Source organism: Petaurus breviceps, unplaced genomic scaffold (assembly GCF_028583685.1).
Source record: "Petaurus breviceps papuanus isolate PSGF00001 unplaced genomic scaffold, PetGlider_PUasm1.0 138, whole genome shotgun sequence".
In the NCBI taxonomy this organism is placed as follows: Eukaryota; Metazoa; Chordata; class Mammalia; order Diprotodontia; family Petauridae; genus Petaurus; species Petaurus breviceps.
The window spans coordinates 13,969,847-13,994,040 of NW_027185694.1; the positions used below are offsets into that span (position 1 = coordinate 13,969,847).

Sequence of the window (24,194 nt, forward strand, 5' to 3'; positions counted from 1 at the left end):
TGATCTTCGGGTGGTCTCCCCACCCCCACCCCCTTCTACTGGCCCCCCATCCCTTACTCCCACCCTCATCCCCTGCTTTCTGTTCCCCCTTCTTATACCTTCACCCTCCCCCACCTCCCACCCCCCCACAGTGGACCCTCAGCCTCACCCTCCTCCGACAGGTAGCGAAGGTCATAGAACTCGCTGGCAAAGGTGCCGTACGACGAGTCGTGCGGCTGGCGCTGTACCTCGTCGCTCCCGGACGAAGAGGAGTCCCCTCTCCTGGCGCTGTCGTCGGCTGGGCTGGCCGACGAGGCTATGGGCCCCGCCAGCAGCAGCAGCCAGGCGCTGCAGCCCAGGCAGTGCAGAAGGGGCAGCAGGGGCAGTTGGAGCATGGCAGCGAGGAAAAAGAGCCCGCCGAGGAGCTGGTACCGCCGGGTGGCTGCACCGGCTCCGGGGCTCTGTCTGCCTTTCTCTCTCTCTAAGCAACGCTGACGCAGCCTCAGCCGCAGCCCCAGCCGCAGCCTCAGCCGCAGCCCCCCTTGCCTTTCTTCCCCCTCCTCAGGTCCCCTCCCTTATCCCCCCGCCCCCGCTCCCTCCTCCCCCCTCCTCACTCGGCTCCCTCTTGCTCATACCCTCTCCTTTTTTCTAAATCCCTCCCTAGCAAATTCAGATTGAACACAAAGGAACCAAGGAATGGGGCGTATTTACCGCATAAAACCCGTCACTGAGAGACCTGCCAATCTACCCAGGTTTTGTCCTAAAAGCGTAAAAAAAAAATCACTGTGAACGTGCTTTGTGATGAAAAAATTACAAGAAAAGAAAGTGGAAAATAGCCTTCAAGAATTACGCAAGGATTTGAAATTTTACATGGGTGGCAGATGATTTTTCTTTAAATACAATTATATCTGCATATTCAATGATTTTTTTAAAGGTACATTTAGATTTATTCCAAATTGCTTCCTTGTGGGTGATGTTTTCAGCTACCTTGTTTTCAATTACTCCTCGGAAGAAGAAGCTTGGGCAAATTTTGAGATGTTAAATTATGCGTATTTGTTTTTCCCTTGGAAGCTGTTCTCGAATTATCTGAATATCTTAATTTACCACATTCTATCTAGCAATGCCTTCGTTTTTGAATTTGCTTGCAGAACATACAAAGGATAGTCCATATCGAAAATCTAGTAGTAGGAGTTTGCAGTTTATAACCATATATGTAAATTCATGTCGGGAGAATGATGTTACAGTTACAGATGCATCAGAATGTAAAATTGAAATAGAGCGTGGTTTCTCATGGTCTCAGAATGAGCTGAATACTAAATGAGAGTGTTATAGATTCTCTCTTTCTTCTCTTCAATTTAAATCAATTCAATTATACAAAAATCTGTTAAGTGGCCATTACGTGGGATATACTGCTTAGGTCATTGGGAAATACTGGAATGGAGATAAGGGCAGGATCCGTGGTTCCATTGATATAAGATATTCCCTAGGTAAGGGTACTCCCTCTAGCAATACAGGTTGACTTCTCCTATTAGAATGTGGGCCCCTTAAAGGCAGGGCTCTTATTTTCAAATGAAGACAAGCTTTCTCTCCTTCCCATCTCCCCCTCTCACCATAGAAAAAACAAACCTCCTATTGCAAATATGCATAGTTTAAGGGAAACAGATTCCTACATTGTCCAAAAGAAAAATCTTAATCTGAACTCTGAGACACCATCACCTCTCTGTCAGGAGGTGGTCAGCATGCTTCAACATGAGTCCCCTGGAACTCAAAAAGGCTTATTTTTTTTATTTAGTAATTTATTTTTCCCCAATTATACGTAAAAACATTTTTCAACATTCATTTAAAAATATTTTTAGTTCCAAATTCTCTCCCTCCCTCCCGGCTCTGCTCATTGAGAAGGCAAGCAATTTAACATAGGTTATACATGTATAGTCATGCAAAACGTATTTCCATATTAATCTTGTTGTCAAAGAAAACATAAACCAAAAAAGAAAAATCAAGAAAGTAAAAAAAGTATACTTTGATCTATAATCGGATTCTGTCAGTTCTTTCTCTGGGGATGGATAGTATTTTTCATCATGAGTCCTTTGAAATTATCCTGTATGTTGTATTGCTGAGGATAGTTAAATTATTCACAGTTGATCATCTTACAATATTGCTGTTACTGTGTACAATGTTCTCCTGGTTCTACTCATTTCACTTTGCATCAGTTCATGTAAGTCTTTCCAGATTTTTCTTAGAGCATCCTGCTCATCATTTCTTATAGCATAACAGTATCCCATCACAATCATATACCACAACTTGTTCAACCATTTCCCAATTGATGGGCATCCCCTCAATTTCCAGTTCTTTGCCACCAGAAAAGAGCTGCTATAAATATTTTTGTACATATAAGTCCTTTTCCTTTTTTTTTTAATCTCTTTTGGGATATAGACCTAGTTGAGCAACCTAAAGTCTTCAAGAGTTTCCTGGAGCATTAAAAGGTTAAGTGACTTCCCTTGGGTCCCACAGCCAATATGTGTCAGAGGAAGGATTTGAAGGCCTTCCTTCCAAGAAAGTCTTCCTTCTTAGCTACATGACTGGTATCCATTACATCATATTGCCTCTCTATGGGAAATATAAAGATAAATAAAACAATTCCTGCCACTAAGGAGTTTACAGTCTGATAGGAGGGTGGGTCCACAAATAACTAGACAAGGGGCATGACATATTTCTTACATTTTAAGCAATCCTATGTTGCTTATCTACCCAAGGCTTTGTACCTTCCCTATACCAAATGCAATTCGAGTTATATTAGAAGCAATTAACTATGCCATTTAAAGTAGGATTTTCTGGAATTGGAAATATATGCAATTATGAAAAAAGTAACATAAGACCTATTCTTCAGTTACTCCCATGTACTATGTTTTAGAGTTAGCTACCTACCTTGTCTACCCTCAATCCTAAACTTGCAAGATAAAAGAGGACAAGTGCTATGAGAGTTCAGAAGAGAGAGATCATGTCTGACTGGAAAGATCAGGAAAGAAATCATGGAAGAGCCAATATATACAAAGAATTTTGAAGGAAGTATAGGCTTTTTTTTTTGCCTTTTGGAGGGCAATTCGGGTTAAGTAACTTGCCCAAGGTTACAAGGCTAGTATTTTTGTGTGGGTGTTAAGTGTCTGAGGCCGGAACCAAACTCGGGTCCTCCCGACTCTGGGGCCAGCGCTTTACTCATTGCGCCAACCAAGCGCCACCCCAGGAAGTATAGGCTTTTGACAAGTAAAGATTGGGGTGGGGGAAGGAAACAAATTCTAGGTGGGAGAAAGAACACAAATAAAGGCATGGAGGTAGGAAAGTAGACAGCATGATGAGGAAAGAATAAGTAGCCCACTTTGTAAATTGCATGAAAATGAGAAATAAGAGTAAGACTTGGAAATTAGGTTAGTCATATTTGTGGAAGCCTTGAAGTGCCTGGACTTAATTTAAGGAGCCATTCAAGATTTTAAAGTTAGTATGATTGGAATAGCTGTAAGTAGGACAAGACTGAAAAGGTGAAAAGATTAGTGGTAAGGAGAACAGCTTATATAATTCCAAAATGTGTCATTGGAATGTAGATGTGGTTTTGTGGCATTTATTTTCCTATAATATACAAAGAATTGGATGAACCCATTAGGTCTGGGGAAACTACATAAAGAGGGGACTTATAGATGGTGGTGATCATCTTTTGCTTTGATATGTTCTGTATTGTTCTTCTAATGATAAAATAATAGAAATTCAGAGTTTGAAGAAAACTCAGAAGTCATCTATAGTGAACCCAGACCTAAAAAAGACCCAAAAAAACAAACAAAACTCTTCAACATTCCTAGCAAGTAGCCATCTAACTTTTCCCCTTGTATTCAATTGGAAAGGGGCCCTAAGCAGCCCACTTTGCTTTAGAAGAGCTCTAATTCTTCAGAAGTTTTCCCTTCCATATAACCTAAATCTATTTCTCTGCAACTGGTTCTCATTATTGCTTCTAGTTCTGGTCCCAGGACCAACTAGAACAGATTGAATTTATCTGCTACATGATAGACCTCCAAATAATTTAAAGCTAGCTACAACATACTCCTATCCCTTCTCTTGGTTAAGCACCTTATTTTTGGTAGTGAGGGAACAGAATAATATGCACTAGAGATTTAATTCTGTCGATTTTGCCTGTACTTTAGTTACCAGGTAAAATATTTAGTTGGGATCAACCAGTCTGATGGTATTGACAATGAATTGTTTAGGAAAATATGGTAGCAGACATTTCAAGAAAGGTTTGCAGAACAGTATGTCTAGTTCTGCTGCAGTGGTCTAGTGTTCTACTACACTTTCCTCTATTTGTGGGCTTTGACAATTGACCCCCAATCCCCTTGGTGAGGTTGGGGAGCCTATGTGGCCTGTCTATATCCTTTAGGTATGTGGGTTGATTGTGTGGTTTGGGTACTGTTTTACTCCAAAGCTTAAACCTAGAGTGGATCAAATAAAACATCTGAGTGATGATATGTTCCAAATTCAGCCTTGAGTTACATATCTTAGCCCAGTGGCTGAGCTCAATCCCCTGTCACTAAAGAACAATGCCTGACACTGGGCACTGGACTTTTAGGGAGCATCCCTAAATAATAGGCAAGCTACATGGATAGCAGCTTAAAAAGGAAACTAATTAAATTGAAATATTTATCAAAAGTTTTAAAAAAGCACACACAAACACACACACACACACACACACACACACACACACACACAAAAGGAAGTTCATAGACCCCAGATTAAAAACCTCTGCTTAAAGATAGCACACTATTGCCTGGTACCAATGCTGCTTAGTGGTTTTGCCTGTTGCTGTTGGAGGTTTTGCAAGTCACAATTTGTGCTGACAATTAAGGTTTTGGATTTACTGCAGCAAGTCCTTTCTTTCATCACCTGTTAAGATTTGGTAGCCTGATGAACTTTTGGTTTGATCTAACATAGACTCTATTTTTCTCCTACTAATAAAGCCCACTTTTCCCTAGGAGACTTTTAAGCTTCCTTTTAATTGCCCTTCAGTATCCATCTCTAGTGGCCAGGGATTTAACAAGCTTGTTCTTGGAATAACTGGTGGTAGTTAACCACAGCCTATAAAAGGCTTTCCCTTTCATAGAGCTCTGAGGATGGAAATGGGAGTGTTAGGTGCCTCTACTATCCAATTCTTAAAGTGCAAGTTTAGCTTGACCACCTTCCCCCACCCATTGAAAGTCTACCAAGTTTTACAATAATTGGATCAATACTGGGCTAGGTGAATTGAAGAGCAATTAGCCAGAACCTCTGCTGAATTCTCATCATTCCAGAGTGCCTCAAAATGGATAAATCTGACATCACCTTAAAAAATTTCTCTTATGGAGAACAGTGTGTCACCAGCTCCTCTGTCAAAGGGGAGTCACATACTGTAAAGAGGCCTATCTTAAATGTAGCTTCCATTTTCTTTAAAAAGAATATCTTAAATCAAATGTTTAATATATATATATATTATATATACTATTATTAATATTATTTTGCATGTAACTGGGAAATAAGACATACAGACCCTGGAGCATAGAGATCCACTGTGCCCTACTGGAAAGTCAGAGGGGGGATGGGAGAAGATGTGAGGGAGAGCAGATGGAGGAGGGGATATCCAGTGGGATCGCTGTTTTGGGGTGATGGGTAGGGGGAAAACGGGGAGAAAATTTGTAACTCAAAATCTTGCAGAAATGAATGATATAAACTAGAAGTTAATAAAGCATTTGATTAAAAAAAAAAGAATTGGCAAACCACTGTAGCAGCTTTGCCAGAAAAGACTTGATAGTGTGGAGAAGATTTTGGAAAAAATGAAATGACTGAATAATAACATCTTCCAAGGTAGCTGTGGAGGTAAAATGAAATATTTGCAAAATTCTTGGAAAACTTAAAAGATTATATAAATGCTAGTTAGCCACCTTCTTCCTCTTCCTTATGTGTAGTAGTAGTAGTAGTAGTAGTGGTGGTGGTGGTGGTGGTCTGTTTTTGTCCTTCTATTTGTATTTAAAGAACAATGCCTAGAAAAAATGAATGACTGACTGGTTGCCTTGCTGGTATTTTCAGATCTTTGTCACAGATTGTCTAAGTTTAACCTCTGCATCCCCAGACAAAAGTGTAGTCCCTGAAATGTTCTTGGTACCTAATTTTACAAAAAGAATATCTTGGTATGATGCAATTTGACTCAGGAAAATGTGGAGACAGAGAGAAACTCGGGTGGTAAAATGGACAATTGTGATTACACAAAATTGTAAAGCTTTTACACAAACAAAATCAATGCAATTAGAATTAGAAGAGAAATCGTTAACTGGGGGGAAAAATCTTGGGAGCAAGATTCTCTGATAAAGGTATGATATTAAGGATACGTAGAGAATTGCTTCAAAATTTTAAGGATCATTTGTCCATAGGCAAATGATAAAAGCTTATAAATAGTTCTCCAAAGAATGAAAACAAGCTGTCAATAACCATACAAAAACATACCAAATGACTAATAAGGGAAATGTAAATTAAAAGCTTGGGGTTCTACCACACTTTTATCAGATTTGTAAAGATGACCCAAAAAAGGAAAACAATTGTTGGAGGGGATATGGGGATAAGCACACTAATGAACCGTTGTTGGAGTTGCTAACTGGTTTAGCTATTATAGAAAGCAACTTAAAAACTATACTAAAAACCCACTAAATTGCCTATATTTTGATTCAGCTATTAGGCCTTCAAAAATATAAAAGACGGTGTCAGGATTGCTATACCAAGACCACCCCCCTCTCTTTCTACTCCTCCCTTTTTACTATTAAGAGATACCCTGTTTTCCAAAGCCAAGGCCGAGCAAGCAAGCTGTGCCCTGAGCATGTCATAACAATTCTTTGTTCTCGCCCTCTGGATGAACTCAACTGCAGCAAAATCTCAGAATTGTTTCATACCAGCACCAGGTGATCTCTGAGCTCGGACAAATACCTGCAGTCCCCATGTCCTGGTCATGAAGCCCTGCCCCTCATTGTTAGGACTATAGCTTACTGAGTAGTCACTAGTATATTTACTGAGATTTGCCCCACACTAAGGTGGGTCTCCTACTTGAGAAGGGCCTGGCACATGTGTCTAGTTTCCTTCCTCCAAAGGAATAAAGAAAGCTTTTTGCTTGTTACCACTGTTAGCTCTCTAGTTTTTATTTTTATTTTCTGAGTTAACTATGGTTATGATAACCTGTGAGAATTCTTCGGTATTTTTAGAGTTCATAACAGTTGCAAAAACTCTGTGAAATCTTGGCCATTTGTTTTCAGGGTTGACAAGAGAAAGGATTCATATGTATAAAAATATTCATAGCAGCATTTTGGTAAAACCAACAAACTTGAAACAAAGAGGGTACTTATCAATTAGGAAATGACCGAACAAATCATGGTATATGAATACAATGGAATATTTATTGGGCTGTAAGAAATAGTGAGAGAGCTGCATTCAGATGATAATAATAGCTAGTTATGGGTTGATGCAGAGTGAAATGAACAGAACCTTGAGAATAATTTATACAATAACTACAAAATTGTAAAAAACAAAACAAAACTTTTAAAAGACTTAAAGGCTCTGATCAATGTAGTGACCACACATGACTCCACAGGTCTGAAGACAAAACATGCTGCTTTTAGTAGAAGAAGGTACCCTACAGTCTACTATGAAGTTAGCTGTTATATTTGGGAACATCTTCCAAGATCCGAGGGGCTGATTCTCATCAACTTTGAACACTTAATCCTCTCTTGGGAGCCCCACATGTGTTTGGGGCTCATCTAACTTTGTTTGCTTTCTTTTTTTTTTAGTGCTTTATTAACTTCTGATTTACATCATTCGTTTCCACCAGATTTTGAGTTACAAATTTTCTTCCCGTTTTTCCCCTACCCATGGCCCCAAAATAGCAGTCCCACAGGATATCCCCTCCTCCAATCTGCTCTCTCCCATATTTTATCCCATACCCCTTTCGACTTTTCCAGCGGATCTCTGTGCCTCAGTGCCTGTATATCTTATTTTCCAATTACATGTAAGATGGTATTAATAATAGTATATATATATTATATATACACACACACATATATACCGTGTTTCCCCGATAATAAGACACTGTCTTATTAATTTTTTGAACAGAAAAACACCAGAGGGCTTATTTTCAGGGGAGGGCTTATTTTAATGAACATTGACAGCAATTTTAATAAACAGGTAAGTGTGAACAAAAAATTGTACCTTTATTCAATAATGATCATGTCATCTTCTTCAACAATATCGTCATAAGTGTCCATATCCTGAATTCCGTCCTGGATGTCTTGCGCTTCCATTTCCTTCAGAAGAAGTGGACCCAATCTGTCATGTCCAGCAATATAGCTCTCTTTAAATGAATATGTCTTGTCCAGGCAACCTGCTCGTAGTGCCTTGGCGACACAGCTGTCAGTAATTTTATCCCATGACTTCTTCACCCAAGTCGCGACTTCTTGCAGACAGGGCTTCACAAAGTTTCCACGCTGATTTCTTTCCATTCTATTTTCAGTGTAGTCATTGACTTCCATGCGCAAATGGTCCTTGAATGGCTTGTTTATTGCAATATCAAGGGTCTGGAGATAGGCAGTCATTCCTGCAGGAATCATTACTTGATCTATTCTTCTCTCTGCAAGGAAGTTCTTCATTTCTTTAGTGCGGTGAGTGCTGGCTGAATCCCAGACTATCAGACCTCTTTGGTTACCTCGCATAACAAGTAGCAGCATTAAATCAACCCACTTTCTTATAACGGCTTGTGTACATCAGGCTTTTTCGGTTTCAAGAACGTAAATGCCAGATACACATTCAATCTTATCTTTCTTGCCCTTACTGATGATTAGAGGTGTGGCTTTCTTTCCATCCAAACGAATTGCCAAAACACAGGTGACCCGTGCACTTTCATAGCCAGTGGTGGGAATGTAGATTGACGTTGCACCCCTGTGATGAATTGTTGTTTGAGATCCTTGTCCCATAAACACTGCAGTTTCATCCATAGCAATCATATTGCAGGTTTGGTACTTGGAAATGTCGATCCTATCAATAAAGGACTTGAATGCAAGTGCATGTTTAATAACTTCAGCATCTTCCAGCTTAAACAGTGTTGTTGATCTTCTTAGGGACAGTTCATACCATTGAAGGAAACTGTCCAACCAGTGTTGTGATGCTTTGAATCCTTCTGAGACCATTTCAAACTCTGGTGCCATTGAAAGGGCAAATGCTTGAATATCAGCCCTGCGCACAACCAAGGCCTTTGCTCTCCTGTCAGCAATCCATTCACCAATGAGGATCTCCAAGTCAGGATATAAGGGCTGCCGACCTGATCCAGACCTGCACTTTTTCCCTTTTCCCTCATCCACCTGTTGATTGAGGTTATTATAATCTGCTCTCCATTTTCTGACCATTCAAAGATCCAAAAGTTTTTCTTTACAGAAAACTGCAAGATTCTTGCCATGTGACTCCTCTACAATTGCTTTCTTATACTCAACAGTATAGCTCTTCCTTTTTGTACTCATGTCTGGGGTCAAAACAGACAGAATAATAAAATTATGACCATCAGTCCTTCTTTTCACTCCATCATGCCCCCTGAGTTCTTCTTTTTTCCTCCATCATGCCCTTTTTATCCTCCATCATGCCCCCTCACTCCCGCTTACATACCGGGTTTTTATGTTGTCCTGCCTCAGCTCTCCTCCGCAGCACTGCTCTCAATGGCGCCAGCAAGCAAATCACTGGGGAAGAACAGGATGACGCGCTCACTGCTGCAGCTCTGATTGGATGCAGCTCGGAGCGCGGCGTGCATTTCACAGGGGGGGAGTCGGTGCATACAGAGGGTACTGTAATGTAGCATGTAGCGCAGGGGATCACCTTCACTACAGTACTAGTAGCAATCTCAATAGGGCTTATTTTCGGGGGGAGGGCTTATTTTAGAGGAATCTTACACAGTAAGGGGAGGGCTTATTTTCGGGATAGGTCTTATTATCGGGGAAACACGGTACATATATGTATTTGAATATTTGATTTTAAAACTTTTAATTCCAGATTCATTCCCTTCCTTCCTTGTCACCCACCCTTACTGGGAAGATAAGCAGTTCAGTATGGGTTGTACATGTGTGGCTAATGCAAAACAATAATATAGTAGATATATTGTAAAAGACTGACTATATTTCCCTCCCTCCTATCCCACCTCCCACCCATTCTATTCTCTACTTTGATCCCGTCCCTTTTCAAAAGTGGGTGCTTCCAACTTCCCTCCCCCCCACTCTCCTGGAGGGTGATTTACCCTATTTAGTGTGTATTTCATTCCCTCCTCAAGCCAAATTCAATGGGAATAAGGTTGACCCGTTCCCCTTTGCCTTGCTATACTTCTCCTTCATTGTAACCATTTCCCCTCGCCTCTTCTGTATGAGATAGTTTACCCCAATCTGTTTCTCCCCTTCTTCTCTCACCTCTTAATTTCACCTGTTAAACTGGTCCTGTGCCCTCTATCTATGTATACCTGTAAACATATATACACATATTCACATATGTATTCATATGCCCATATACCCTCATATATAGACATATATATATATATATATATATATATATATAGATCTAATCCCTTCAACTACTGAGAAAAGTTTCATTATTGTTTTTCCATGTAGGAATGTTAATAGTTCAACTTTGATAAGTTCCTTATGATTTCTTTTCCCTTTTTACCTTTTCATGCTTCTCTTGCTTCTTGTATCTGCATGTCAAATTTGCTATTCAACTCTGGTTTTTTCAGCAAGAATGCTTGAAAGTCCTCTATTCCACAGAATGACCATATTTCCCCCTGAAACATGATACTCAGTTTTGCTGCGTAGGTGACTCTTGGTTTTAATCCTAGCTCCTTTAACCTCTGGAATATCATATTCCAAGCCCTTCAATTCCTCAGTGTAGAAGCTGCCAGATCCTGGGTTATCCTGATTGTGTTTCCACAATATTCAAATTGTTTCTTCCTGGTTGCTTGCAATATTCTTTCCTTAATCTGGGAATTCTGGAACCTGGCTATAATATTCCTAGGAGTTTTCTTTTGGGGATCTTTTTCAGGAGGTAATCGGTGGATTCTTTCAAACTCTATTTTGCCCTCTGGTACTAAAACATCAGGGCAGTTTTCTTTGAGAACTTCCTGGAGGATGATTTCTAGGTTCTTACTTTGGTCATGGCTTTCAGGTAGTCCAATAATTTTTAAATTCTCTCTCCTGGATTTATTTTCCAGGTCAGTGGTTTTGTTCGCTTTCTTTCTGAGTTAATATGCTTGTCCTGTAATTGGATGGTTTTGGACTTTCATTTGAAATGCCCTGTTAATGTGAAAAGGATCCAATGGACAAAAACAGAAAGTTCTATGTGTTGTAGGAGAAATTTTGTCAGGGCCTTTATTTCTCTGTACATGTGTACATGATCCACAAACTCTTATCTTAATTGAGATTGTCCTATGTGCTAGAATTTTCACCCAAGGTAGTTTAGTTTCTCACTTGGGTGTGAGTGTGTCCGTCTATGTATGATGAGATCTTTCAGTTGACCCATAGATCATAATCCCTCCTAGGGGAGTTCCACATACCCTGGGAGTTAATTTGGTATTAGACTTTTCCTCTGAGAGGGAAACCCCTTTCCTTTTTTTATTTTGTTGAGTTGTTTTAATTTCTTCATTTTATTAAGTTTTTTTTCTTTCTTTTTTTGTGTTGAGACAGGCCCTTCCTTATAATTCTAGGCAGATAGTAAACCTGTAATTTGGGCATCTTAAATGGAGTAACCTTAAGCCTCATGTGTACAACTTCTTCGTCCTAGAAAACTAAGGAGTATGACACATTAGATTTCAAGACACAAAAAGGAATCATTTGCTTTATTGAATTAGGTCTCACCATTTATTTGCCCAGGTTGGGAGTCCTGGATTAGTAAAGGTCAAAAGTCATTAAGTCCCTTATAGAAACTGTGTAACACACACACACACACACACACACACCCTATTGCTTTCCAATGACAGGATTCTTCTTAATTTTCCAGATCTGCTCATCTGCTTGGCAGATCCCAGCATCCCTGATTAGAATGACCCATACCCAAGAGTTCCTTAATCTAGGACTGGTTACATTTTAGATCCTGTGTTTAGTTTCAAGTCTACAGTTACATAAATTACTGGTTGTCCAGGTACAATATCACATTTCGGGTGTCTCCTTTTATCTACATAAGCAATTTGGTCAGCTGAATAAAACATCAGGACAAAGCAGTGAGATATCTATGCCAGGACCAAGGTTAAGCTAAGTACTCTGCACTTTGCCAAGGCCTAATAATTCAGGGCTTCTTAAACTTTTCCACTCACGATCCCTTCAGCACTTCTTAAACTGTGGGACTTCATATGGGGTTGGTACCCACAGTTTAAGAAGTGCTGTATCAACTGAATATGCTGGGCCTAATCTATTTTTTTTTAAGCAATTGGGGTTAAGTAACTTGCTCAAGGTTACACGGCCAGTTATTTCTGGGTGTGGTGGTATCTGAGCCCAGATTGGATCCCAGGTCCTCCCGACTCTGGGGCCGGTGCTCTTACTCACTGAGCCACCTGGCTGCCCCTGGCCTAGTCTCTTTTAATACTTTTTCTTTACTTTAATCCCTAACATTTCCACCTAGCATTAACATTATCACCTAGAATAATCACACTACTAGTAATGTTAGTAGTTAGTAGTAATAAATATTACTACCTAGAGGGTTGAACTTGGAGTTGGGAACACTTGATTTCAAATTTTGCTTCTGATAATTTAGTTGGGGGACCATGAGGAAGTCACTGGGCCTCAATTTCCTCATCTGTAAAATGGGGTAATGATATTGAGAATCCCTACCTCAGAGGGTTATTGTGAGGTTCAAATGAAATAATGTATACACAAACCACTCTGAAAACTTTAAAGTGCTGTGCAAATGTTAATCATCTTTATTATTGTCATTATAGTACCAACTGTATATCTGCAAAGAGAATCCTTTCCTATACCCTTATCACTCAACCCTGGGACCAATCATCTCCTGGGACTAGCAGGGGCCCTATGGCAATTTACGTATGGTTATTGATCCTTCCCATAGCCTCAGTGCTGGATAAAGTGGCTCTTGGAACTTTGAGTAAAATGTGTGCAAGTGCATCATACCACATGTTATATCATAAAAAGAGAGAATTCCAGCCTCATAGTCTAGGAAAATTCCAATCCTTTCAGGATCATGATCTATTGTTATTCGTGTTCTTTCTCCATTATGAAATGCCCAGTATTCTAGATCAAATCTTTTTAAACACCAAGACTCTCTATTAAATCCCAAACGACTGGCTTCAGAATTTCCTTTGCGTTCAATAGAAGAATAGGCCACCCCTATCCACCATCCTATCCCAGACTTGAGTAAATCCACCTCCCAATAATGACTCCCAGAAAAGAAAGAGTCCCGGCTCAGCACCTGCCACAGTTTGTCAAACCTCTGGGGATTACATAATTGAATCTTGCCAATTAAAACACAGGTCACTGTCAAACGGTCTTCAGACAGTCGCAACCGGGGATGCATTGTGTCTGGTTCCAGGGTTGGGATTCTGGCATCTGTTTAAAAGACACCCCAAACAAATCATCCATTCTTTCCAAAATACAGCAAAACAACAATAACAAAACATCTGAATAATTCCAAGTATTCAGAAAAGCATGTTTTGGTTAATTGTAAGTTAATCAGTTACTTGTTTTTGTTTCAAGCTGTGCTGAAAAACTTTCTAAATTGTATCAGGTTTTTTAAACTGTTTTTTTTTTTTAAGCAATTGGAGTTAAGTAACTTGTTCAAGGTTACATAGCCAGTTGTTTCTGGGTGTGGTTCTAAGTATCTGAGCCCAGATTTGATCCCTAGGTCATCCCAACACTGGAGCCAGTGCTCTTACTCGCTGAGCCACCTGGCCGCCCCTAAGCAATTGGGGTTAAGTAACTTGCTCAAGGTTACATGGCCAGGTGTATCTGGGTGGGTAATAAGTGTCTGAGCCCAGATTCGATTCATATGTCATCCCGACACTGGAGCCGGTGCTCTTACTCGCTGTGCTATCTGGCTGCCCCTTAAACTGTTTTTTGACAGTATATGAGAAAAATTTGACTCTTCCTTCAACGAATGAGAATCTTGAAATCATTACAAACACATCATCATGAAGAACTATGATCATTAAATGTGATTGTAGATGTAAATGGAATAGAAGTTGCTAGTCATCAGGGATTTGTTAAGTTTTGTGATTTACTTTTTCTTCCTCCTTGCTGCCCCTATCCTGGAGTACTTACACTATGCTTAGTGCTGAATCCCACATTTTGGGATAGATATTGATAAACTGGAGTGCGCCCAGAAAAGAAAGACTAGGACATTGAAGGTTCTTGTGATCATGTTATGTGAGGATTATTTGAAAGAACTAGAGATATTTAACCTGGGAAAAAAAAAGTGTTGGGGATTAGGGTTGGGAGTGAATGGGTAGGGCAACAAATAATTGCTTTCTTCAAGTGTTTGAAGGTCAATCCATTAGACTTGCAATGCTTGGCTCCAGAGGGCAGAACTAGGAATACAAGGATAGGTTTAGAGCTGGAATGGACCTCATGGGGCATCCGGTTCAATCCTCTCACCGTAGAGAGGAGGAAGCTGAGGTCAGATTTGGAGCCACATGCTTTGACTTCAGGGCCCAGAATCCACCTGCTTCACCAAGCTGTCTCTTAACTGGTGAGAAATATCAAGGCAGATTTAGGACTGAAGTAAAGAAAAACTTCCAACAGTTAGAGTCATCCAGAAACTGAACAGGCTGCCTTGGAAGGCAGTGGGTTTCTTCTCATTTATGGACGACCACTTGAACAGACTTTATAGAGGAGACACTTGGACAGATACTGATTAGACTAGATGGACTTTGAGGTTCTTTCCAACTCTGAGATTTTTAAAAATGAGAAGAGATAAGTTGGGAAAGATAAAGGCTTTATAGGAGGATATGAGGTTTCTTAATTCATAGACATTATGCACCAGATGTTGGAATCATAGTCCTAGAAGCAGAGATTCCTCTTCAAGCTAGAAAGAGAGAAATTCAGAACACAGAAAGGGAAGCCTAACTTTACACAACAAGTGTTCATTTGTGGAATTCACTACATGAAGACGTGGTGGTAAGACCTAGGGAAAATACATTTTTAAAAAGGTGCAAAAGAAGGCAATTAGTCAAATCAAACTCATGGAAAATCGATTTTAAGAGAAATGAAATGAGCATATGTAAGACACCCTTCACCTTTTCAAGGTGACAACATCATATCACTTCATATTTATTTTCACAGACTGGAACATCCCTGTGAGTTTACAGGGTTGCTCCTTTTCCTCTTCACTATTATTATTATTAGGCTTGGAATTATGATTTCATTATTCAGGAAACTCCATTGACTATTATGCAACTCATTGTCTTAGAGAGTTGTTTGATGACCCTAAGAAGTTAAATTACCTTTTTAGAGTCACATGATATATCAGATGTGAGGCTTGACCCGAGCTCTTCCCAACTTTATCCATCATATCCCAATGCCCCCAAAAGTGGCTACGACCATCCTCATTTTACAGTTTAAGAAACTGAGAATCAGAAAGGTGAATTGATTAAAGCCACACAGGTATATTTGGGACTCAAACTGAATTGTTCTGACTCCCAAACCTAGACTCTTTCTCCTGTACATGCTGCTATCAGGGAAGAAAATATTGTTTTGTTTTGGGGGGGGGTGAGTTTTTTCTTTCTTTACTTTCTCTTTTCTTTCTTTTTCTTCCTTCCTCCTTTCCTTTCTTTCTTTCTGAACTAGAACTGTATTTTATTGGCATAGCAAATCCCTACTGAAGAAATTCTTCCTGAATTCATATGAGCTTCTGCTTTGCATTTATAGTCACGATGAGTTGTCTGTAGCACTGAAAGGTTAAGAGACTTGCCCAGGATCATATAGTCAGTATATGCCAAAGGCAGGTCTTGAACCCAGGTCTTTGTGACTCCACAACTGATGATCATTAAATGGGGCTGTAGATGTAAATAGTATAGAAGTTGCTAGTCATCAGAGATTTATTAAGTTTTGTGATTTACTTTTTCTTTCTCCCTGCTGCCCCTATCCTGGAGTACTTATACCATGCTTAGTGCTGAGTCCCAATAACCACTCCACCACACTGCCTCTAATAATGTTCTTTTATGGCTGTACCTTGGTGTCACTGTGAAAGGTAGAAGCCTGAGGTGGATGAGTCATCAATCTGACTCAGTGTGACATTTTTAAGGTTCTTAAAATATTAACCTGGGCATGTGTATCCTCTTCAGCAATTTTTCATATTTCATAAAAAGCAATTTGAAACATTCCATCTCTGTGAGAGCTATGAAGGTATAGCTTCTCTTCCCTATGTTACTCATGAACTTTTCCCTTCAACACTCTCCTACTTAGGAAAGACTGTGTTAGTTCATAGAATGAGTTCCTAAGGCTTATCTTCCTCCCCCTCTTGACATCATCACACCCTGTAGGTAAACAGATACTTTTACCTGGAAGGCCGTCAGAAACTTGTAATGATTAACCAGAGCACGCATGAAATTATATTTAAATTCACTACCACTAATGCCACCCCAAGGTAGACAGCACAATGACATGGCAGAAAGAACACTGGAAAGTGAATCTGGACACTTGGATTTTGGTCTTACTTCTGCAATTTGCTTATAGGGAAACCTCAGGCAAATTCCTTAGCCTAAGTCTCAACCTCCTCATCAAGTGAACCAGATCTCTAAGGACCTTTATAGTTCTAATATTTTATGATTCTATTCAGCACCCACATTTGGGCCTCCATCCCCTGATGATCCACCCCACTTCAACCTACATTAATATATTAAAAACTGGGCTAATGTATTCTTTATTATTGTCATTTCATAATGTGGACCAGAGTAATTACTAAGAAACATTTTATCTATTTGTTATGATGTCTTTGGAGAGATTTAGGGCTTTTCTTGGGGCATTATTTGTATCTGTGCCCAATATGCACTTTTTTAGGGGGATAGATCTGAACCAATGATTTCATCAGTAGAGGGATTTTCTCCATGAGAAAATACATTCTACTAATGATAAAATCCTTCATCTTCCTTCTCTTTATTATTTTTAGGCCTGGACCTATGATTCCATTAGTTCAGAGAACTCCTGGGGATGAAATTCCCTCTACCGATGCACATCAACTTTTCTGCAACTCAAAATACTGAGAAGTTAGAGTGATTTGATTTGGGTCACATAACCAGTAAAGGTCAGAGGCCATTCTAATTCCGAGGCTGGCCCTCTATCTAGTGCTGCCCACATGTAGTATAGGTACATAATCTCATGCTGCCCTTATGTATTACAGGAAAATAAAAGGAAGGACTGTGATTGTTGCCAGATCTTCCTGTTTGTCTCAGAATTCAAGATACAAGGAGTCCTAGGATCTCTCAAACAGTAACTTTGGTAAGTACTCACAAGGGACATAAGAAATATCTTTAGGCCAAAGAAGTATTACTAGATCTGTGACTTGCCTTTCTATAATAATTAGCCAGGGGGACTAGATCTGAACACCACACAGTATTACCACATTCTCTTTGAGCAACTCAGGCCTGTTCTATGGATTTGTTCTTATGAGACCTATAATTGTTCAATAATTATACCTAGTGTCCTTTACCAGGGTAGTATAACAAAGGATAGACAGAGGTATTGAAGGACATAGCTGTAATCTGCCCTGTGAGGCTAAGCAGGAGAAATATAATCCCTCTTCTACACTACAGTCAATCCTTCAAATACTCAACAAGTGTCAAAAGTTAAGCTGCTAATCATCCGTCTGCCATGTTAGTCCCTTTCTTCCATTAGTGAGTTGTTCCTTGGGGGCTTCATTTTGGGATTGGTCCAGGCCAGTCATGCTCCTTTCCCCTCCTAATTGTGGTTCTGACTATCTGAACTTTGCCACCATCCTCCCCTGCTCCCCTTGTGGGGTACCTTCTTCCTCCTACTCCCCATTCCCTTTTCAGTTCCCTCTTATGTGTTGTCTTCACCATAAGAATGGAAGTTACCTGAAAGCAGGACTTCTCTTTTTACTTATACTATATTTTCCTCTCCAGTGCCTGGCATATAGTAACCATATTTTGCCACATAATCGTTGCACCCTGGTTTTTTTTTAAGTCCAAAAATTGATTTATAAACGTTCATCGTGTTTTGTCTTTTCTCTTCCAAGCTAAACTGGGGGGTCTTTAGCCTGATGTCTCTCATCATGCTATCTTTTACCCCAAATGAGAAGTATGAAATAGTGGAAATAATACAATTTATCAGTGAATAGGTGTTTAAATCCTGGGCCTATCTCATACTCTCTCTCTCTCTCTCAAAACTACCATCATTTGTATTTCCACTTTACAAATGAGGAATGGGAGCCTAAGAGAAGTTAAATGACTTGCTTAGGAGCAAAAAAATAGGTATCTGAGGTGGGATCTGAACCTAGGTTTTAGTGCTTCCCAGTCTAGTGCTCATTCCGCCCCACCAGGTTCCCTTGGACTTCGGTCTCTATCTATGAAATGAGTTGGAGTAGATAATCTATAATTTTGAATACTATGAGATCAGTTTTTCCAACCAATACATATTTGTTTTTTTAAAAATTATTATTATTTTTTTAAGCAATCGGGGTTAAGTAACTTGCTCAAGGTTACACGGCCAGTTATTTCTGGGTGTGGTGCTGAGTATCTGAGCCCAGATTTGATCCAGATCATCCCGACACTGGAGCTGGTGCTCTTACTCGCTGAGCCACCTGGCCGCCCCTAAGCAATTGGGGTTAAGTAACTTGCTCAAGGTTACACGGCCAGGTGTTTCTGGGTGGGTGCTAAGTGTCTGAGCCCGGGATTCGATCTCCAGGTCTTCTCAACACTGGAGCCGGTGCTCTTACTCGCTGTGCTACCTGGCTGCCCCCACATATTTGTTTTGAATTTGATTTTGAATCACTCTTTATCTGGTTGCTGACCTATGAACATGATGCAGCTTATCAGTTTCTCCTCCAAATTATAACCCTTAGAATTAGACACTTTCAGATGTGTTTTCTCCAGGGATAAGTGAAATGGAATGAGCACATCCCATATTCTAGACATGCTACTATTGATGCAGATTTCATTAGGTCTTTTTGGCTATTAAGTACCATCACTAATTCAAATAGTGCTTGATGTCCAACAAAATGGCTTGGTTATCTCACAGTAAATATTTTCTGACCCATGTTGCTCTCATTCTGTGCCGGCACAGTTGATTTTTAGAGCCTAAGTGCAGGACTTTGCATTTATCATTGCTAAAATTTATCTCAGACTTTAAAAATCCTTTGGGGCAAGGGTATTGTGGTTCAAAGTTGTTTGACTTTCCATGACCACATTGATTCTAATGCTTTAAAATGCAACTAAAACACTTTGTTTTGACAGGGGAAACATTTTAAAATGAGGAAAGGATATTTTATATGTAAAAATGGAAAGTGTCATAGATTTATGCCAAAAGTCTACAATCCTATGCTATTTTATGTAACATACTAATGTTACCTTACATTTTAAGAAGTGTGAACGCTCAGGTGTTGGTGTTGTTTTCAGCAAGGTACCAGGTTTTGACTTGGAAGATGCAGAAAGCGGACTGCAAGTATCTAGAAAAAATTGCAAGAGACTTGTTAAGCACTCAGAGAACTTGTTCTGGGAAGTTTGTAGTGGTGTTGATTTTTTTCTGATGTAAACTTAAACTTTACTGTATTGTGAGTGATTGAGGAAGAAGTTAAGATGAGAAGGAAAGCATATATACTGTTCCCAGTACATGAAGTTAGTCTCAGTCTGTACCAGATGTTAGGTGGAGAGAGACTATTCTAGTCAAAAAGGAAGTCTTGGCAACTGGAGCAAGAAGGAGCTAGGTAGGGTTAATCGTAAGAAATTTAAGTGAAAGAGAGTGGTTGGACACATACAAAATAGCAAGATGGTAGGCACAGTGTTTTAGAGATGAGGTAGGGTCAGATAACAAGCTTCTGTTACAAGCAGATAAATTTAGGATCAACAGTATGAGTTGTCAGTGGTACCTGGGTGATACTGATGCATGCTTTTGCACCTGATCAAGAAGAAATTACAGAAACAGGTGGTATAACCTTCTTTCTCTTCTCCTTTCTTCTCCCCATCCCCTTTCCTTTCCCTTTTCCCATTTCTTCTTTTCTACTCTCCCTTTCTTATCTCTTCTTCTTTTTTCTCCCCTCCTCTCCTTTCCCATCTCTTCTCCTCTTCTTCCCCATCTCCTCCCACCTCTTCTTCTCTCCTTTTGCACCTCCTTTCTTCTCTTCTCCTCTTCCTTCTTCTATGCTTTACCATTTCTCTCCTCTTTTTCTCTTTTGTTTTCCTTTCCCATTTCCTTTTCTCTCCCCTCCCCGCTCTGCCTCCTCTTCTCTTTCCTTCTTTTGTCCCATACTTCCTTTGCTCTTCCTTTATACCCTACTTTTTTTTTGTTGAATTGGGCTAATTTTGTTGAATACTCCCAAAGTGCTTGGAGTAGATCTATTTTTGCTTTGGGTATCTTACTGTTGCATTATTTAACCTTCTGGAGACTTCTAACTTTCTTTTACCTCTCCCCAAAATGTTTGTGTTTCTTTTTTTCTCTCTCTTTTTACTTATTCATTGTTTCAGTTATCATTTTCATTTTTTTGTAAAGTACTTTTCCCCAGGAGATCTATTTCATTTCCCTTCTAGTTTTATCTTCTTGTTGTCCTTTTACTTTGTTCACTAAAACTATTTCAAGCAAGCCAGAGAAGAAGCTGGTCCCTAATAGACCACATCCTTGCCCACTCTTGGTGTTTCATAGGTTTATGAACACCAGAAGAATGGAAACCCCTTAAGGGCAGCACCTCTTTTGAAGAAGTATTAGTGTTAGTACTTTCTCCTTTGTTAGGCTTCCATAAATGTTTACTAAATGAGTGAGTAAGAAAGACAAGGAAAATAGCATGAGCCGGAACAGAAAGGATGGTAACCAGAAGAGTTGGGCTGGGGCAGAGGATTTCTTTAGAGGAGCAGTAGTCTGAATTAAGACAATTTGGGGCCAGATTCTGAAGGGCCCTGAATGCAAGGTCAAGGGATATGAACTTTGCCTTGTAAGTCAAACCACTGAACTTTTTTTGAGCAGAAGAATGTCATGATGGAAAGTATTTTAGGAAGATTAGTTTGGCAGATTTATCTGGACTAAAGAGACCTGGTGTAGGTCAGAAAGGAAAAGCATCCTTAATTGTCTGCAAAGAAATTAGGTTAAGTAAAAATGACTTACCTTCTTTAAGGCGGACTTCCAATGGCATCTGCAGAGTGGTAAAAACAGATGTTGCTAAGTTCCTATAATAGGTCTTGGCATGTTCAAACTTGACAGGTATTGGATGGCATAATTCTGCAGGAATCATCTGCTGCATCATTTCCTTTTCTGATGCTGTATATTCCTAAAGGTAACAAAATTGATTTTATGGTTGGTTTAAAGAAACCTGTGAAAGGGAAAAGAATGTCACTGTCCTTTTTATGCCTACTTACTCAAAAAAAATCAGAACTCCATCCCCTCCACTGACTTTCATGCTATTTAGCTTGGATTCCCTCCAGTGAAGTCTACTCTGGTGTCTCATTGTGGCATGGAAGTGACCTGATGTTCTAAAAAGCTATTCTAGGATAGCATAAACATTGACAGGTACGGGTACAGAATGTCTATCATTCAGACAGCTGTCAAGTTAAGTGTGATGAGTCTCATGAATCTATCAATCAACAAGCATTTATTAAGAGCTTACCATTCACCAGGCATTGGGTGATGAATACTGGGTATACAAAGCCAGAATAAAACAAAGACATTCCCTTCCCTCAAGGAGCTTATATTCCAATGGGGGGGGGGGGGAGGGGAGAGACAACACATATAAATCAGAACGTACAAAAGAAATAGGAGTAGATGGAGTATGTTTAGTTGCTTTGGTTGTATCTGACTCTTCATGACCCCATTCGGGGTTTTCTTGGCAAAGAGACTGGAGTGATTTCTCTAGCTCATTTTACAGATGAGGAAGTGGAGGCAAACAGGGTCAAGTGATTTGCCCAGGGTCACATAGCTAGTAAGTATCTGAGGCTGGATTTGAACTCAGGAAGATGTGACTTTCTAATTCTATGCCTAGTGTTCTATCCACTGTGCCACCTAGTTGCCCTATACCACATATAGTAAGCAATACTGTGTTCAATGAATTGAATGTTAGTTTGGGTACATAGCAGGCAATAACTGTTTGTTGAAGTAAATGAGAATTTGACTATACTGAACCATTTTTTTTACCTCTGGGTTTGATCACCCCTGGATGAAGTTGCTACAGACATGGGAGACCTGTGGGTCTGAGAAGCCAGTCCCTGGAGATACAGACAGGAAACAAGTACCAGGAGGTCTTTTATCACCCTACTCCCTATTACTGCAAGTATAATTGTAAGTGATTCCATCATGCTGTCCCCACCGCCATTGGGATGGAAAGAGGCTGATGGATTAAAATAAATGTACATTTAGAACAATTCTCTAGAAATTCTACTTTTGTGTGCAGAGATATAGCAATAAGGTCAGAAAAGATGGAAAATGCAGTAATTTTAATTATTATTAAATTGCTTTAGTAAAGTACTTTAATAAAGTAAATAAAATGAAGTACTTTATTATTATTATGCACGAAATTTATTATTAAATAATAATACATTTTAATAATTCACAGTATGTTGACTGGTTAATTTTTGTACTGTCTGGCTACTTTTAAGATAAGTTATGCAGGGTATATGCTTATTTGTATGGGTATATTAAATGATACTTTCTTGTTCTGCCCCTTAAATGTAGTATCTTGTGATTTCCTCAATGCACTCCAGCAGTGAAAAGGGGGTCAGCTAAGTGGCACAACGGATAGAGCACTGGGCTTTGAGACAGGAAGAACTGAGTTCAAATCTAGCCTCAGAAACTGCCTTGCTGTGTGACCTTGGGCAAGTCACTTAACCTCTGTATACTGCTGGAGAAGCACATGGCAAACCACTCCACTATTTCTGCTGAGAAAACTCAGAGGCCCAAGGAATCATGAAGAGTAGGACATGACTGAAATTACTAAACAACAACAAGGTGAAAAGGAGTTCTGTCTTATTACAATGTCTGGACCAATCTAAGCTTCCTTAGCAAATGATACTACCCATTGTAAATGAAGTCTTATGCTGTATCCCAAGAAACCCCATTTTCTCATTGTGAAACAGAATCTATAATTGTGTGCATCAATGTATGAAAAGAGAAGAAAAAAAACAAAGAAGACATGGCTCTTAAAGTGCTTCAAATGCCACATAAATATTGACACTAATCACTGTGAACTAAGCAAGATTAGTGGTTGAATACTTAAGCGTCAGAAATCTCTTGTTACCTGTAGCAATAGTACAGGATCTTGCTGTTGGTGTATTCTTTGGATCTTCCTGGAAAGGTTGTCTATCATGTTAATTCGTTCTTGACTCAACTCCACTTGCTCATCATATGTTCTAAATGCCTGTTGAGTGTTTCTGTCAAGGAATTTCTTTGCAGCCATTTCTTCCTCATCAAGTAATAACCGTAGTTCAGTAAATTTTCCTGTTAGCCAGATTTTGGTAGCCTCAGAATGTTCCTAAAAATAAAATTATTTTAAAAAATTTCCAATTGATCATCTGTAAAGCCACACATGAGCAGCTTTGCAGAGGACTGCTGCTATGAACAGCTTTCAAGGTTCTAATTACATAATATAGCAAACTCTCTATTTATTCAATAACAAATCAGAGCAAAACATTCACAGAAAATCAAGGTCCAGCATTTACAATGTTACAACTTATCACAGAAAATCAATATGTAGCATTCACCATGTCACAACTCAACAACTTATCACTAAAATGGCCACATAGTTTTCACCAGTGGTCACATAGTTTTGAATAATGTACAGTCATTTAGTCAATCAATTACTTAGTAAGTCAATCATTCAATCATAAAGTAGAAAAGGTCATAGTCCTCCACCCATGGGGCACACTAAGTTACAAATCAGTTACTATGCAATCATCAGTCACTACTCAATCAGTCCCTACTCAGTACCCTCTTAAGGGGCTGTATCAGCAATGCCATATTCACAATGCCTATAGAGATTACAAATAT

General features: G+C 39.5%; 2 protein-coding genes across 2 annotated transcripts in view; both read right to left on the reverse strand.

Annotated features, from left to right (window-relative positions):
* Positions 1-510, reverse strand: part of FRRS1L (ferric chelate reductase 1 like) — a 35,826-nt gene extending 35,316 nt beyond the window's left edge. The window contains exon 1 of the mRNA XM_069106032.1: positions 149-510. Within this exon, the coding sequence (XP_068962133.1) occupies positions 149-374 (226 nt within the window). The 5' untranslated portion in view covers positions 375-510. The remainder of the gene's footprint in view (positions 1-148) is intronic.
* Positions 511-12,926: 12,416 nt separating this feature from the next.
* The window catches only part of TRIM14 (tripartite motif containing 14), a 33,690-nt gene continuing 22,422 nt past the window's right edge, over positions 12,927-24,194 (reverse strand). Inside the window, exons 3-6 of the mRNA XM_069106035.1 lie at positions 23,446-23,679; positions 21,324-21,486; positions 19,585-19,677; positions 12,927-13,607 (exon numbers count right to left, since the gene is read on the reverse strand). Coding sequence (XP_068962136.1) covers positions 13,072-13,607; positions 19,585-19,677; positions 21,324-21,486; positions 23,446-23,679 — 1,026 coding nt within the window. The 3' untranslated portion in view covers positions 12,927-13,071. The remainder of the gene's footprint in view (positions 13,608-19,584; positions 19,678-21,323; positions 21,487-23,445; positions 23,680-24,194) is intronic.